At 45.5% G+C, this 14,533-nt stretch overlaps 2 protein-coding genes across 2 annotated transcripts; one reads left to right on the top strand and one right to left on the bottom strand.

The window, feature by feature from the left end:
• Window positions 1-825: 825 nt before the first annotated feature.
• Window positions 826-5,270, top strand: CYREN (cell cycle regulator of NHEJ). The gene is made up of 4 exons (XM_081878656.1): window positions 826-978; window positions 2,844-2,968; window positions 3,949-4,015; window positions 4,840-5,270. The coding sequence occupies exons 2-4, from the start codon at window positions 2,850-2,852 to the stop codon at window positions 5,080-5,082; spliced, it is 429 nt and encodes a 142-aa protein (XP_081734782.1). The 5' UTR covers window positions 826-978; window positions 2,844-2,849; the 3' UTR covers window positions 5,083-5,270.
• Window positions 5,271-5,302: 32 nt separating this feature from the next.
• On the bottom strand, window positions 5,303-13,281 carry TMEM140 (transmembrane protein 140). The gene is made up of 3 exons (XM_081878655.1): window positions 13,234-13,281; window positions 9,907-9,996; window positions 5,303-7,248 (listed from the first exon to the last, which is right to left on the bottom strand). Exon 3 carries the CDS (start codon window positions 7,237-7,239, stop codon window positions 6,637-6,639), a length of 603 nt encoding a protein of 200 aa, XP_081734781.1. The 5' UTR covers window positions 7,240-7,248; window positions 9,907-9,996; window positions 13,234-13,281; the 3' UTR covers window positions 5,303-6,636.
• Window positions 13,282-14,533: the final 1,252 nt, after the last annotated feature.

Here is a 14,533-nt window from a genome sequence, read left to right as displayed (position 1 = left end):
TGGAAAGCATTTTACACTGAGGAAGCCTTTGGGTGAAGATCTTAGGGTGAAGGGGTGGAATACAGAATTAATAAATTTGAAGAACTGTACCTCTTCTCCTAGGGATGCGGGTGGTGCTGTGGGTTAAACCACAGAGCCTAGGGCTTGCCGATCAGAAGGTCAGTGGTTCGAATCCCCATGACAGGGTGAGCTCCCGTTGCTCAGTCCCTGCTCCTGCCAACCTAGCAGTTCGAAAGCATGTCAAAGTGCAAGTAGATAAATAGGTACCGCTCTGGCGGGGAGGTAAACGGCGTTTCCGTGCGCTGCTCTGGTTCGCCAGAAGCGGCTTAGTCATGCTGGCCACATGACCCGGAAGCTGTATGCCGGCTCCCTCAGCCAATAAAGCGAGGTGAGCACTGCAACCCCAGAGTCAGCCACGACTGGACCTAATGGTCAGGGGTCCCATTACCTTTACCTTTACCTTTACCTCTTCCTCTTCTCCTCTCAAAGAACTGTTTACTCTAGCAGTAAAGTATTTCACTTAAGTAGATGCTGCTGCCATAAGATAAACAGGAGTGGTTTGTTGTTGGCACTGCAGAGACTATATATATATATTTACCACGGTTGAAGTTAAGCTGCGGTAGCTCAGCGGATGCGCAACCCGCTTTTGCTGTCTTTTGGAAACGCAGCTTCGGGCTGGAGGCGGAGCCCGGGAGGGCGGCTGCAGGGTGGGAGTCGTCAGCCAATGGAAGGAGAGGGAGGTGGAGCCGGTGGGTCACGTGCAGCGGAAGAGGCGCTTGCTCCCGGGCGGCGCGCGCCTCTCCAGCCTCCGCTCCTGGAAAGCTGCAGTTCCCGGCGGGGAGTGGCGAAGTTTGCGCGCGCGCGGTGGGGGAAGGCGCTTGTGTAGCTCTTGAAGGCGGGAGTCCTTCCCGGCTGCAGTTCTTGGCGTCGGGTGCAAGGATGAGCGAGCAAGAGGAAGAAGCGTGATCTACGGAGGAGGTGAGCAACCCCCGGGGCCCGGCTTGAATGTTGAATGTTTGTTGTTTGCAAAAGTTAAAAAGAGCGGCTTACGCGCGCCCCTGGGAATTGTGGTGAAGCAGGTTGAGGGTGCAGCCCGCGCAGCGTTGCTTAGCTGGGAGTAAGCATTGTTAAACATGCAAGTCAACATCCTTAGTAAAAAGTTGCCGGCCACATACCTCTGGAAAGCTCTACGTTGTGGAGGCCACAGCGTGGTAGCACAGTATTTGCCATCCCCTTTTCCTCCAACCTAAGCAACCTGAGAACCGTCTCTGAGGCCTGAATATACGAATTGTGACTGTAGACTGATCTCTCTCTGATAGTAACTGAGCGCTTGGACATCTGAGCAAATAAGGGGTGAATGAAAAGACATTTTATTTGCCCTGAAATCATGTCTGCATTGGGTGTTTTACATTGGGGAGGGGCCACATTGCTTAATTCTTTTGCTTTTGTGTTTCTATCCTGTGGCAGCTGCCCTGAAGCACAATTAGAAACAGCAGGCCTGTATAGGTAGCAGTGTCTCCACCACTCTCTCTTCAGGCCTGCAACATGGTGCCATTGCATGTACTTCATATTTATAACTAAAATTTATCTGCTGCTAGAGTACCTTTCATGGGAATTGGCGCTCTGCGGCAAGAGTCCAGACCAGGGATGGAGCACCCCTTTCAGCCCGAGGGCCAGATTCCCTTTTGGACATCTTTCCAGGGGCCGCAGGCCAGCTGTGGGCAGGGATGGAGGCAAAAGTGGGCAGAGCAAGGGATGTCACATTTGCCGTAGGCTAGTTTCTACACTTATTCACACACCTCTTTGTCCCCAATTCATACAAGCAAGAGGCATTATCGGAGTTCAAGGACACCTTCCAGCTAGCCCTGAAAGGTATGTGTGAAGTGATGGGTTTGACTTAGGAGAACAGGTGTTGCCTAGGAAGAGATCCAAGCGCCAGACAGGCCTGGAGAGCCAGCTTCAGCCCCCAGGCTTGAGTTTCCTCACCCCCTGGTCCAGAGGTATCTCTTGCCAGGACAACGATCTATGCAGGAAGTTCAGAGGAGGTGAGAGATCAGCTCTTCTCCTTTCCCAGAGAACTTGCGGGAGTTGATTGAATGCCACTCCAGGCAAACTTTTCATGTGCTCCTTGAGCAAATGGACTAGGGGCACAACCCCAGACAGGATTTGATAGGCCTGATGCTTGCTAAGCATGTTCAGTGCTTTACTTCTCATTCTCCCTACCACTGCAACAGTCCTCTACCCACTTTCTTGGGAGTAAGCACCATTCAACCCTCTGGGATGGACTTCTGCATAGACATGTATGTGTTGTCAGTCCTGCTTTGCAGGCAAGTTTCCCTAGCTGGACATTCTTGGGCTGGAGATGGCTGTTGCAATTGATTGGGTTGTTTTTAATAGTTGCCTGCACTGTATTGTACAGTTGGTTTGATCAGGGATGTTAACAAAAAATGTAACAGTGAATTGTAAGCAGTGTTGAGAGCTTGTTACAGGGTTATAAATTTTAGCAAACCATGAATAGCTGTGACTTGCTTCTCTCTCTTTTTACATAAAACTAGTGCTCCTCTTTGTGCCCTGTCCTGAGCAACAGCTGCTGGACTTTCATAATCCAGGCTCTTCCGTGTCTCCTAGGTTTGCCTGTCTCTCATCCTGTTGATGTCATTAAATTAGTATGAGTAGACTACTGAAATGAGCCATGATATAACTTATTCTGTGAGAATCAGAAAGCTCACTCCCCTTTCTTGTAGACGGATCAATCACTATTCCCTAATAAATAATATTAACTCTGCTGCAAAGGGATTCTCAGTTCCCATGGTGTGAAAGCTGTTCCCTGTCTTCTGGAACAGAAGGAAATGGGGTCTCCTGAAGTAGCTAAGAGGATTCTCCCAGCGTGGATGACAAAGAGGGTGACTGAGCCAGCACAGCAAGCAGGGATGAAGCCAAAGAGAAGGAAGAAGGCAGCTTTGGCAAAGTAAGTTGCTTTTGTGTTTTCTTTTAACCGAAGGAAGGAAGGTTGGGTTTCGCTTTGGCCTCTACTTAGAAGTTTCTGTGGGGCTCAAACCCATGACCCTGAGGTTAAGAGCCTTGTGCTCTACCAACTGAGCTATCCCAGTCTCCCATCTATATGTTTGACTTTGTCTGCATGTCGATGCTAAAGGCTGTAGCTCCGTGGTATGGCAGAAGGTCCCAGGTTCGCTCCCTGGCATGTTGAGTTAGGGCTAGGAGAACCCCAAAACCATGGAGATTTTGCTGCTAGCTAATGTAGACGATACTACGCTAGATGGTCTGATGTAGTTTAAGGCAGTTTCCTCTATAAAACATGGACTATCTTTTATGTTGGTGGCTCCCAAGAAAGGCATAATAACTGGCACGTTGGCAGTCTTTGTTCCCTCCATCATTAATGGGTTTAGAAAGCATTGCCTTATACACTTTGAACACATTCAAGTTGTTGTGTGCCCAGTGATGGTAGCATTAAATAGAGGTGGCAGGGAGGGGAGGGAGTGCACCACAGAATAGAACCTATTGCAGATTTTGGTGCCAGTGTTGCTATGCCAATAGCACTGATCATGCAGATTCAGCTAGAAGCTTGTCTGCAGTCTTGTGTGAATTTGTGGACGTCAGCTGTGCTGCTTGTGTTCCAGTTGCTCATAAATGTTTCGGTGCAGAAGCAGTCTGGCCCAGTCCCATCTCACCTGCTCCATTCTAGGTTTTCATTCGTTAAGTTTGTAAGCTCCCCTCACCACCCAACGCACACACATTTCCTTTCTAAAATCTGTTACCAAACAATAGCGCTACTGTGCATCTATAGTTGATTTCAGCCTTATTATCTCTAAATGGCTGGTTGCAGAAAATAAAGTTTTGATGTGTATGAGCATGTACTTTCCAAACTATCTTCTGTCTGGTTGATTTTAGATTTCATGAATTTTATTTATTTTTTTGCTGTTGTTGCAGGTTTGAGACTATCTATTGTATGAATGAAGCTGAGCTAGTAGATGCAGCTCTTTGCATTATGGCCGAGGTGAGCACTTAGGGGCATGTTATCCCAGTTGTATTTGCACCTTCACGCCATCTGATGATTTTTGGTTGACCCTCTTCTGTTAATCCCTCTCTCAGTAGAACTGGCTGAGGACAGAGAATTACATTGTAGTTTATATTTGCTGTGTCCCCTTCTCTGAGAAACACAGCAGTGATTCCAGCGTGTTTCTTTGGCCATGGAGAATCACTTGCAATTTTGAAGAGAGGGACCAGGATTTTGAATGGACTCTCATCATTCACAATGAGCATGTATTCCTACGTCCCTGGGCTGGGCATAATATTACATTCTTGGCAACTATGTACCCTGAAGATGGGAGTGAGTAAACTTTTTTGACCTCCATTTTTAGCTCCCTGCCCTTTTGCAAGCCAACTATGACAGAAGAGTGTGGCCATCCACCTGTCACCATTATTTTAAAAAATATTTGTCATGACAACATATTGCCCACGTCAGTGGGGTGAGATATTGACCAACACAGATTGGCACTCCCCATGCATCAGTTGATGCTCAGGGAAGGTCAGTTTTGCTTTCTGTAGAGTTTAAGTATGCAATAGTTCCCTGCAGGTATCACTTTTGCACACCTGAACTAAACAAGATTGAACGCCCACATGTATCAATTGTTGTGCAGGAAGGTCAATCCTGGTTTCAGCTGCAAAAGCAGCTGATCTAGTTGCGACTCCAACTCCCCCACACTGGACATCAAATGTGGTTTAGGGGAAATGGTCTGATGGTCCAAATTTGGTCCACGTGAAGAGATTGCTACCTAACATGCGGAAATGTTTACTTAACAGTATTCTTTTATTTGCTAGAATTGCAAGGCCAAGGAAGCCGAGATGACTTCGTCAGAAGATGAGTCCCAAGGGCCTCAGCAAGTGCTGGAAAATCCTCTCTGCAGTTCAGTTAGTGGTAGCCACCAAGGCAGAAGAACCCCTAGTGTTGGATCCAAACCCCCAAAGGAGTTGGAGGCTTTAGGCTGCATTGAGAAGACCAAATCTGAGGAAGAGGAGGAGGAGGATGCCTTAAAATATGTCCGGGAGATCTTCTTTACTTAACTTTAAACCATGAGCAGATAATGCCTTATTTGAGACATCGGCAATTTGGACACATGAAGGTCAGACAATCTGTTGTCCATCCCTGTTGTGTAAAGGATTGCTAAGCTAATGTTGGTGAAGCACTTTAAAAAGGTGTTTTTTTCAAAGGGGCACAGAACTGGTAGATAAGATAAAATGTTTCCAATGGATATTTGTTCTGTTTTTAATCAGTCACACCGAGTAGTGTTTAACAAACCTTTAATTTCAGTATCTCTTGTATAAGTAACAAAGACTTGGGTTTGGCCACAAGACACTTGAAAAAATATTCTTTGGCTACAATTGTATAATGTTAAGCTTCCCAAAATGCTTTGTTTACACTTGCAACTGAAGGAAAAGAAAAACCTCCCAGCATCACATAGCAATATGGCTACGCATCAGCCTATATCATTAGAGAACGCTCCCACTTTTATCGGTCACTATCAGTATTCTCATGATAGCAGCAGCAGCAGCTAGGTGTCTGCAATGTGTGTTCAACCATACTTAAATGAATTTTTTTGCAAACAACTAAATACAAAGGAAACCAGGAATCTTGCACATGGCAGAGATGGGAGGCTGTGACCCTGCAGTAAGATTCCTGTAGTCCCTCCTATTAACCATGCTGTGCGCTGGCAGTCCCAACAGCACCAGGAGGGCTGCAGGGTCCCCACCCCAAGCATAAAAGCAGCAGCAGCCCCCTGCACCGTTGCGTTTGATTGATGGCATGAATAAATGGAATATTAGCAGCCATCTATACACAGGGAAGTGAAGTAATCCTGGCTCCTGTTCACTGAACCCGTCTTTGGTTGAAAGCTAGAAAATACACAACCACGTCCAACTTTAAACGCCTTTGATCAATACAAAAGTTGTAAAAGAACACTGTATATCACTTTTTCTTTTTCTTTTTTGAAAAAACTAAACCCCAAATTTGTGCAACTTAAGCATGGTAGTGGTAGAACAGCATGAGGATCACTCCATCCTCAAGTTTTTGCTTGCATTACAAGTTTGGAGAAAAGCGCAGCAGCAGGATAAGTCTCTTCAAAGCAGTGAGTGACTCATGCTGTACTTTACTTTCTCTAAAGCTCAGCACAGATGATCCTCTGGCACATCCTCTGCATGTGCCAGAGGATGGGGCAATTGATGACCACAAATGATAACTAGGCTTGTAAGTCAAACCATGACTTGTGAGATACCTGTATTACTAGCTTATCTTCTAGCGATAATTTGTTCTAAACAGTTTGGATGCCCTGCAAAATTCCAATACTGCCAAGCAGCAGTTAGCTACTGCTGACTTTTAAAGAGCCATGTACTGATCACACCTAAATGAGTGCTTGATTGAAGAGGGCAGCAATCATTGCAATCTCTCCCTCCCTCCCCCGGCACTTAAGATAGAGAAATATCTGTGCTAGGAGTGCCAACTCTTCCCCCCAACACGCTCATCATTCATGTGAGGGTTTGGAAAGGCACTGGGATCACTGGATCCACTTATCTTTTAAATCCACTACAGCATTTGGTATCACAGGCAGGAACTTCACATATTTACACAGGAAAGATTTGTCCTTTGGGTAGAGCATCCTTGCAATGTGCAAGGAACAGGACAAGAAAGATCAAGTGGAGGAGCATCAAAATGTGAGCCCCAGCCAGGGCTACGAAAACCTCTCCAAATTCAGAGACCCTTATCCATGGCTCAGTGTGGAAGATGAACAAAGCGAGACCAACGGGCAACATCAAGCTGCCAATGGCCAAAAGGATGCAGGCCAGTTTGAATCCATCTCTGTCTTTCAAGCACAGGGCTTGCAAAACTGTAGTGGCAACAAAGAGACACAAGACTGGCGTAGAATACACACAGATCCTTGACAACACCAGCGCAACACTGTTGATGCCCACCTTCTCCAAGTTCTTGAAGCATTCAAGTTTTTCTGCTTCCTGGTCCCACCAGCAGAAGTTGTAGAAGCCAATTTTTTTGGTGGAAGAGTCCACAATATTCCCAGCTTTCCAGATGAGGGCATAAAGCAGCAGAGCTACATAGCCAATTGCCAAGAGGAGATTATTTAGGTAGAAAAGGCATGGGCTGAACCTTTGCCTCTGCAGACCAGTGCTGGGCTTAGCATTGTCTTTCGAGCATTTCGGTTGTATTTTCATCTTGGCCACCTGGTAGGAGAAAAATCACATTTCAGTTTCAAGGGGTCAAATCCCTGCTTAGCCTAGCCCCAAAGCCCATTTGGTGATATTGGGCCAGTCATACTCTCAGCCCGAGAGGATAAACAGTAGGGAAAGTTTGAAAGAGACCATGTATGCCACCCAGAGGTTTTTAGAAGATAAAACGTGTGGCTGGTTAATAGATATGTATAGGCACAGTCTGGATTGACAGGTGTATGAAGGTTGGCTAAACTCTGTAAAAACCAAAGGAGTAGGAAAAACAGGGAGCAGCTTTATAGTCACATCCTCCCAGCCAGTCACCCCCCAACAAAAGAGGTGAGTCTCAAGGGGGTGGGTGTCCCGGAAAATTTTGGCAATCCCATCCACCACTGACCCAAATGTGTTTTTAAGTATACACAATTTTGGCTTTGCATGCTATCCCTACAATCATCTGTATTTGATAACTCAGGACGCAACATCAAGAGAGGTTCTGTGCACAGCTTATCTTTAAAGCGCTCAGCAGCAACTCGTGGTGGAGGTTTTGTATGACGGGAACATCAGCTGGTGATTTAGCTTTCAAACAGCTACAAAAAGGCTACTACTGCAAGGAGTTCTCTGTCATTAACACTGGGAGTGGTGGGGAGAGATGTGCAACATTCAAATGTTGTTCCTGATGCCACTAATGACATGGGCATCATTGAATAGGAATGCAAAAAAAATTGCAGCCATATTCCACTGCTTGTGGACTACAGTAATGGATGCGCCATCAAATGGCCTTTTCCCAGCACTAAGATTAATGTGGTTTAAATGGGAAGGGCGAGGTGAGCAGCGTGGGTGTGAAATCCTGCAAGAAGTACCACCACCTTGAACTATGTGTGGTTCCTACGCAACCAAAGGGTAAAGAACGTGGGAACAACTCTTAACTGCAAAGTTATTCATGGGGATTGATGCAAAATGATGCTTTTACTTTCAGTTGCAACACATATAAGTGACATTTGGTACGTAAGGTACCGGAGTAATTTAGGAGGGCTGTGACTAAGAAAAGGATTACGAAATTGAACTCATTGGCCTCGTTTGCATGCAAGGCTCTCTTGGAATTTTGAGGACGTGTCATGGGTATCAGTAATAGGGCAGCTGCTGTGGGGGCATGACACATCACAAAACGCCTGTTGTGGGAGCATGACTTACTACAGACTGGCCATTACATCTAAAAGAATGTAAAAAGACAGGACCATAAAATGGTGCAGGTATGTCCCATCTATCAATGGGAAACAGACATCTATATCAGCCACCACAGTGAAAAGCTTACAGTGGTACCTCGGGTTACAGACGCTGCTAACCCAGAAGTAGTACCTCGGGTTAAGAACTTTGCTTCAGGATGAGAACAGAAATCGTACTGCGGCAGCGGGAGGCTCCATTAGCTAAAGTAGTGCCTCAGAACAGTTTCAGGTTAAGAATGGACCCTTCCAGAACGAATTAAGTTCTTAACCAGAGGTACCACTGTATTTGTATCTCCTCTGTTCAGAACAGAAGGGGTGGTAGGTGTCCAGTCCTATCATCCAGTGAAAATGGGGCCACATTTAAAGAGGAGCTGCTGGAAATACTGGTGCCTGCGAATGCAATGCTGATGACCCATCTGTAAAGCAATGGTTTGTTTAACTGAGTTGCCCTGCAGATGACTGAACAAACCATGGCTTGTTTCTTCAAAGGTTGGCTTATTTTTAGCTGCCTTTGCCTTGTGCCTTTAAAGCTTGGTGCACACCTGGTATAGGGTAGCCAAACAACCCATGGTTAAAGCAAGGTGCTGGCTTCCCACACAATGCCGAGTCATAGCTAATGTTTAATACACCATAGTTTAACAAACCATGGCTTAGCATTATACAAATCAGGCTAATGTGTACTTGTCTCTTACTACCTATGCTTCTTTTGCAACATCCTTTCTAAGGTTTCACTCCAGGCTAACATGTGGATGAAATTTTGAAAACTGACACACATCTGGCTTCACTGTGGAAGAAAATCAGGAGTAACTATTGTCCTATTGCTCCAGTTATTTTTCCTCAGGTACTCATTTATGCTGGTTGAAGAAGTCATCATCTCTATTACTTAGAACTGTCACAGAGCACAATTTTTCTCTTTGGGCCAACTGAACAGGATAAAATTGACAAAGCTTTTGAATATCATGATTCAGTTTTTTAGTAAATTGTCTATCACTTGATAAGGCACCTTTGTCTGTGACTGTTGTACAAGCCAATTTGGTACCCCAAATACAAAAGCTAAAATGTGGATTTTAAATGATACCCTATCCTGTGGTATCGGTACCATTTTATGCTATGCTGTGGTAAAATATACATTATATATATGGAAATTTGATACCCTTCAGGTCTCTGTCTTCTGCTTGCTGATAGAGGCAGCACTGGTTGCAACATCTACACAATTGACAGGATACTAAGTTCTGGCAGCTATATTCTAGTAAAGTGTTGCTCATACTAGTTGTCAATGTGATGCTACCAGATGCTTGCCTCCCTCCCCCTACTAAAATGGAGAGTACTTTACACAGACCATCTAATCTATGCATTACAACATCAAACTGTGCAAGACCATGCAAGGCTGGAGGAATCACTAGATAAAGATTGAAGTGGAGGAGGAAACAAGAGGATGACCAATACTCACCTTTTATAAAAGACGCAACTAGTTCTAACCAGTACACAGCAACCAGCAGATCAAGGCCTCCTCAATGCCCGGAATGCATCATTGTGCCACCTATGGAAAACGAGATTTCACCATGTCATCATCTGCTCAAAGTGTGAGTTGGCCACAACATTTAATAATGCTACTACTGCTGCGCTGGCAGCCAGAATGATGCCACTATGGCAAGGTAAATTCCAAATAACACCCCTCCTGTAGGCATATAGTAGTGTGACAGGAAAGAAACACATTTTAATTGACACAGTAAAATAAGGGCAGGATCCAGGCAATACAAAGCAATTTGAGGTTTCACTGGTTTCCATGGGCGATATTTAATGTGCTTCACATTCCCATTTAAATAAATGGGACTTAAGCGAGTCCCAGTTGGCTGGATTGCATGATTGGAACTGAGCTAGAAGGATGGATGTGCCCTCCCAAGTTCCTCCTAATACCTAAGGGAAAACTCCATGTTCAGAGGCAGTAAATCTTTGATGTTCAGATTCTGGGAGGATAAGATGCCCTACGTGGGCTGGCCACTGTTGGAAACAGGATACTTAATTAAACCAAACATTTAATCTGATTTTAGCAAGGCTCTTCTTGTACATATACACCTTTTTTGGGGAAGGGAGCAAACTCATCAGTCTTAGCCAATATGAACACACACTTGTGCTATATACTAACTAGTAGCTTTTTAGATTTCTGTATGATTCCTGCCAAAGAATTATTTGATTTTTGGCTATCATCCAAATGCCCTTTAATGCCACCACCTTGTTGCAGAGAATATTAGGAAATTTTCACAAAGTGCGTCTTTACTACTTAGAAGTTACTCATTTCCATTTTCAACTCCTTTCCCACAAGTTAACTTGCCTTCTTCCTTATCAGCAAGAAAAATGAGTGAGCAATATTTCCTTCCCTTTCCTTTGCAGAAGCCAAACAGATGCCAGTTAAGCCTGGATGTATACAAAAATATGTTTTTATTTTGGTTGGTGCTTAAGATTGCGACATTATGCGGCTCACTTTTCCTTTGGATTCTGTGCTTAAAGCTGGAATGTGTTTTTTGTCCCCAACTCGCTAGTTTCTTTGTAATTGCTGAACTATAAGGTTTTAAAAAATTGACAGCAGAGCTGTAGAGCTTGAAGGGATCCCAAGGGTCCTCTAGTCCAATCCCCTGTAATGCAGGAATCTCAACTAAATTATACATGACTTTAAAAGCAAGATCTGCAGAAGTCTCTGTAGGCAAGAGAACCTTTGATTTACACTATAGTATTTAGAATTTTCAATTCCCTAGGATACCCTGACATCAGAAAGGACAGCAGATAGAGAAGATGGAGGGGAGCAGATGCAAAAGAGGACTTTTACCTACATTGGCACTAACAGAGTTAATTATTTTAAGGCGATTCATTAAGTTAAGGTGATTCATTAAGTTAAGGTGATTCATTAAGTTACAAAACAGAACATGATTTAAACACTAATATCAAACAAACATCTCATGTTAACAAACACAGAAACAATACCTAACAATAAAATACAAAACATCCAAATGCCAAGAACAATACCCCTCCAGGCAGGAGGCAGGTGAAAGCAAGTGTTGAAATTCTGAATATCTGAACTGTTTTCTACAGGGCAACAGCAATCATCCTTCAGGGAGCACAAATAGTCTTAAAATAAGACGGAAACAGTAATTTCCAACGCCTGTACTGTACTGTACTGTACTGTACTGTAGACTCCGTTTTTGTCCAATTGGCTAGATGCTTTCCCACCTAAATGTCAATCATTGCTACCACTTCTCTTATTGGCTAAAAACAGTAAAGATAGGTTCCAAACAAACCAGACTTCGCCCAATAGGTATCTCCAGCTCTACAAAGGCTATAATAAACCATTTTTGAGCATTGAAATCTCGGCGTTCTGCCATTAGGGATGGGAGGACTGACTCCCCCCCCCCCCTTGCGGACGCCAGTGGGCTGGACGAGACCTAGCCCCTAGGGAGACTGCGTGCATTTTTCCCAAAGACGGAGAGCGGGAGGAGAAATAAACAGGAATAACGAGGAGATCGCGCGGCCAAGGGGCTTTGAAGACGAAAGCCGCCTGCAGGAGCAACCATCACCCCAAATAGTTAATGTTTACTCACTTCGCAAGCTTTCAGATTCACCGACGCACTTCGAGAGAGGCTGAATGTTCAGCAAAAGCGAAAGCAAAATAAGAAGAAGCGGGCTGGGTTGCACCAAGGGGAGTTTGCTGGGGGGAGGAGGCAGGGAAATTAAATGGAGGGCAAGCAAGAGAGATAAGCAGGAAGGAGAACAATAGTGCGCCGGGGCGGGGAAGAAGGAAGTTTTGTCGAGAAGACAAAACAACAAGTGGACGGAAGGCGGGGCGGGGAGGCAAGCGGCTTAAGGGTCTGGGGGGGGGGGAATGGGAAGGGGCAGAAGCCGGATACCTGCAGCAACAGGGGTGGCCCTAAGACAGACACAGGCAGAGTACAGGCACACAAACGCCCTTTTAAAAATAACTTCCAAGGTCTGTTCGGGAAGAGAACAGGAAAAACGAGACTCGGGGAAAGGAGGTTCAAGTCAGCCTGAGAGGTCTTTTTCGGGAGGGGGGGTGAGCAAAGGCCAGGTGCAGAAAAAGGATTTCCAAACTGACCTCCGGGAGGCGCTGTTCCCTGACCCGCCTCTCTCCCCACCTCAAAAATGAGGCGCCCCATCGCGGAGCGGCCAAATGCCTCCCCCCAACTCGGCCTTCACCCCTCCTTTTCACCTCAGGGGGAGCAATTCGTGCCGGATATGGCCGGACACCCTTTGCCCCGACCCCCAAGTGCGCCATGCCCCTCCCAACCCTCGTCGCTCTTCAGGCCTTCCAGACGTGCCATGGGAGTAAGCCTAAAGCGGGTTGGGTTTAACACGCCAAGCGTGTTTCAGAAGTAGCGTTGTCACACGCTGCCAGAAAATAGCCCGACATGCTGCAAGCCAGCCCCCCCCCCAAACAAACAAACAAACAAACAAACAAACTGTATTTGCTGTCTTTTTATTATTTCCAATGCTTGGAAAAACCTGCCCACCCGCGTTGGAGAAAAGCGAGACCATCACTAAGCGAAAATCGACAGCAAATGCACTCGTTGCTTCCCTTCCTCCAGAGCTGCGGCGAAACCTGCGCAAAGTGATTTAGCACCGAGTTGCCCAAAGTCGGAACGACGAGCAAACTGGTTGCCGTAAAATATCGGAGTGAATCTCCGCGTCCCTAACCCCACATTATTCCCTTAAAAGTTATAGAAAGAAAAGCGCAAGCAAGCGGGGAGCAAATAGGAAGAATATTTACTTGCTTGCGGAGCTCGGCGGGGGCGAGATGCGCTGCCCTCCAGTGCAGAAGTCGATCTAAGCGCTTGTTTACTTGCTTGTTTGAGAAAGCAGAGCCATCCGTCACGTGCCGCACTCTCAGCAGATTTTTCTTTCGTTTTCGGTCTGATTGGCCTTTTCGCGGATGGCGAGTGTTTACTGTCGCCCTCCAAGCTGCATGATCTATTTTTTTGTGAAAGTTGACTTGACGTTTTACCTAGTGCTTGCTTCTCTACCTCCCAGCTCATCTAATCAGGTGTGACCAATGAGCTTCATTTTAAGTTGATCAGGGATGCAAAACAAAACTCCCCGCAGGGGGGTAAGGTTTCTTTTCTTTTTAACGCAGCTGCACAACAGGCGGCGATAAGGGGTGGTTTTTTCCCCCTGGAAATGGGTGTGTTTATCATGCGGTTTCTTAAATGCAACAAGCGCCTTTCCAGGAAACAAAACGGAAAACTCTCTGTAGAGATACACCATGACATGGGCGTAGCCAGGGTTTTTGTTGGGAGGGAAGGCTTTTGTTAGCGGGGGCAGAACCTCATATGCACTGTGATAGAAAAGGGATGCACGCTTCACTAGAGTACAGTAGTAGGGCGTCCAAGTGCATGCGCAGAAATAGTATGCAAGTGCAAACTCTGACGTCGTCCCAGGGCTTTTATCCCCGGGCTGCTGCTTGTAGGGCACTTGAAAGTGCCTCTGCAAGGCAGGCATAAAGTTACTTAGCAGCTGAGTATTGCTCAACCATAATATGGCCTGGTGATGTGGGTTGTTGCTAGAGTCATAATTTGGCCACTTTCACATGGAAACATTATGCTGGTGTTCTGAAATTTATCCCAGTAATTCCAGACTCTTTGGGTGGTAACTAATTTATAATCAATATGGATTTATATGTGCTTAAAACCCCCCCACAAATACTCATCACATTGCACCTTCTTGTCATTTCATGTTGCACACTCCTGGGTGTGGGATCTCATGATGGTATCATGAGTTGGCTCTTTTGAATTCATTGGTTTCATCAATGCAAATTTCAAAAAGTTTATTGTAGCAATCTAAAAAGAACAATCCACAGGTGTACCCAGGTTTATTTGCTGAGATCTGCAGTAAGAGGACTGCAGCAAGGTGCTAAAATGCAGGGAGTAGGAGCATATCCTGTAAGAAGACTGGACCAGCACAGCTAACCACAGCATTGCCGTGCCCTGTAGCACTATGATGCACAACTGAATATGAAGCCCCTGACAGTGCAGCACCAGCCTGTCCAATGTGCACAGGTAAATGGTTTTTCA

This window comes from Podarcis erhardii (genome assembly GCF_964252035.2).
Source record: "Podarcis erhardii genome assembly, chromosome: 10".
Taxonomy (NCBI): Eukaryota; Metazoa; Chordata; class Lepidosauria; order Squamata; family Lacertidae; genus Podarcis; species Podarcis erhardii.
Note: the sequence above shows the minus strand (reverse complement) of the source record. Positions and strands in the feature narration are given on the sequence as shown.